This window comes from Poromitra crassiceps, assembly GCF_964638095.1.
Source record: "Poromitra crassiceps genome assembly, contig: HAP1_SCAFFOLD_919, whole genome shotgun sequence".
Lineage (NCBI taxonomy): Eukaryota > Metazoa > Chordata > Actinopteri > Beryciformes > Melamphaidae > Poromitra > Poromitra crassiceps.
The window spans coordinates 46288-49364 of record NW_028151490.1 but is presented as its reverse complement, the minus strand read 5'-3'; the positions used below and the strand labels follow the sequence as shown (position 1 = coordinate 49364).

The window sequence follows — 3077 nt, the reverse complement described above, 5'->3', positions numbered from 1 at the left end:
GTGGTGTATCACTCATGGTCTCACTCTCATTTGCATACTGTGTGTGTTTTCAGCAGCATCCAGCTCTTGTCTGTTCAAAACCACCTGCAAAAAGTCTACTGGAAGCAGCAATCACTGACATTTGACTCCATCAATGGAGCGAGAGAGCAACTCTGAGCAGGAGTGTTGCATTCTGGGGAGAGGCAATGAGATCACTAGATGCTTCCTGACTATACTGATTCTACTGACTGACAACCATCGTTCATGAGAAAAACATCAATGCTTTAAAGTCCAGTTGAAATAAATTACTACATAGGGATGGTTGCTTCACTTGTTCCCTTTCTTTCCCAGAATCCTGGCTACTTTGACTTATCTGCAAGCGATATGTCAGTGTGGCATGTTCCCAACAACAGCCCACTGAAGAACTGGAGAAGCACAGCCATCCTACGATACCACACAGCCAGACGCATCTTATACGCATATGGGGGGAACCTCTTTGGACTCTTTACAGTAAGATCTACTGTGCCTTAATACATTCTGCACTTGGGTTATGTATGTAACCAGTAGCCTATAAGAAAGATGTTCCTTTCCAAATGTATCCCTGCTCATTCCCTGTTCCTTAAAGGATGAACTGTTGAGTTGACTTGCAAGGCTTGAGCTTAGCAGGGAGTGAACAGGGATTTGAATCAGGGAGATATTTCATTCACACCAATCAGAATGACTCACATGAAACATTTGATCATGTGACTCTTGTTCATTTGCATTTCACCTCAGCGTAGACAGGACACTGCTTTCAAGTCTGAAATTGACCTAGAATTGGTAGGAAGATGAACACTTCAGCTTTTCACCAACTGGAGCGCTGCTAGATAGATGATGTCACTAGGTTGACTGTACAGTAGAGTACAGTAAAGTAGAGTATAGTACAGTACATAGAGTACAGTATTTTTACAGCACTTAACTGGTAAAAGCACTACATTTAAAACATTATTTGCAGTACTATTAGTTTAATGATTGAATGTGTAATGTTTCACTGTGTTTTGCTGTAGGAAAATATCAATAACATTTCATTTTTGCCATTTTAAGCGTTACCCAGTGAGGTACAATGAAGGGAGTCCAGGCAGGGATAATGGACCATCCTTCCCTATCATCTATGATCATGGAGATGCAGAGACCACACGCATGTTTTATGGAGTCCTTGCGAGACGTAAGACGAGACGTGAGCTCAAATGAGCATGTTGTGTGTACTAGCAGATAGTCTATGAAAAATTTGGTGCATTTGAAGCCACGTTTAGAGGAATAACTCATTTTAAATTAACAGTTGTGATGTCATTATTCAGTCTTAACCATCAATATTTCATCCTTTTCTCACTCACTCCTATGTCACCACCTGCTCTCAGGGCTTGAAATTAACTTTTTTGACCACTTGCCAATATGGCTGCTAGATTTCAAAGTTACCAGGCAATTAGAATTTCCACTAGCCAAAATGTTTTTCTTGAAATAAATCAGAATATGAGTGGGTTAATTTAAGCATAAGTATCAGTAAGTGGCCCGGGATGATCAAAGCCTGTGTTGCGGGTCACACGAACAAAAATGCAGTCTTGAAGCTAAATAAATCCAAAACCAATGAGTTAATTATTTAAATTTCTAATTCAATGTAACCTTTTAGTCATAAAGATTATTGAAAGATATTCCATATTCCAGACTGAAATGCTATAACAGAAGTGGAGTATTGGCCAGAATGACATGAACATTTGGACACTTATTCAGCGGGTATCTTGCATGTTGCGTTCAGGTGCACTATGTAAAAAAATTTTTTTTTTTTTTTGCAATTCCATCACGGGCCACAGAGGTGGCGCCCGCGGGCCGTAGTTTGCCCATGTATGATATAGAGTGTACTAATGCACAGTATGTGCAGGTTTCTGTGCTCATGTGATCTGTCCAGTGAAAGCTCTTTGCATCTATCTAGCTTCAATCATCTTTATTTACACTAACTTTACACATGCAGGCCCTAGACTGATCGATCGATCGATCAATCAATCAATCAATCAATCAATCAATCTATCTATCTATCTATCTATCTATCTATTTATTTATTTATTTATTTATTTATTGCTTCTCCATCAGGTCAGTTTGCCCCAGGCTACATCACCTTCAGAGCTATCAACGGTGAGCGTGCGGCCACTGCCATCTGCTCTGGGACCAAACCATCAGGAGGCGATGTTGAACATGTGAGAGTTGATTTATGTGACTACTTTGATGCAGTACGTCAGTAATGGCAGATATTACAACAAAGAAGTATTCCAGGGTTAGGTTACTGCAGAACTAATGTAAGACAGAGGAAAGTCTTCATAAGTATCACAAGTATATAACAACACAAGTCTCTATGTGTTTTTTGTCTGTCTTTTTTAAATACAGTTCTGTATTGGTGGAGGAGGACACTTCCCTGACAATCGCCAATGTGGAGACTTCACTGGCTTTGACTGGAGTGACAAATGGAGTGCATCCAGGGAAATTACTGAGGCAGCTGTACTGCTCTTCTATCGCTGATGTTGACTCATCTTCTTTGCATCTCTGAGCTGGGCCCATCTGTATCACCATGCAATATGGCCAGGTTTACATCTGTCTTAGTTTCTAAGTTGGAATGATAACTCCAGACAACACTGATATCATCTACATTAATAGTATCATATTACAATCACAATCCTAATATTATTAGGATTGTGTGCACTGTACAGTAAGCTATAGTTTACTATAGGCTTTACATTATCAACATGATTCTATCTTCTATCTTCCTGCACTTTATTAAAATGTGCCAGTCAGTTATATAATTCACTCATTGATTTACACGCCCCCTTCATTCCTTGTCCAATCACTGTCTCCCACGGTTTCCCTCTCTCTGGACTATACCCAATCAGCTCATTTCCCTCGTTTTTCTGCTGGCCAATCAACTGAATGAGTTGTATAAAAGTTCCCATGTATCTCGCTGTGTTGTAACTCACCTATGTGCCGTCACCTCTCAGTTGCTGAAACCTTGTTGAAAGCAATGTTTCGCCCCACCTCCTCCCCTGATCACCACCAATGTCATGGCTCCTGATGAA

At 40.3% G+C, this 3077-nt stretch overlaps 1 protein-coding gene across 1 annotated transcript; it reads left to right on the top strand.

The window, feature by feature from the left end:
• Positions 1 to 334: 334 nt before the first annotated feature.
• On the top strand, positions 335 to 2535 carry LOC310771638 (intelectin-like). The gene is made up of 4 exons (XM_083664204.1): positions 335 to 489; positions 1063 to 1183; positions 2104 to 2207; positions 2395 to 2535. Exons 1-4 carry the CDS (start codon positions 364 to 366, stop codon positions 2524 to 2526), a joined length of 483 nt encoding a protein of 160 aa, XP_083520330.1. The 5' UTR covers positions 335 to 363; the 3' UTR covers positions 2527 to 2535.
• Positions 2536 to 3077: the final 542 nt, after the last annotated feature.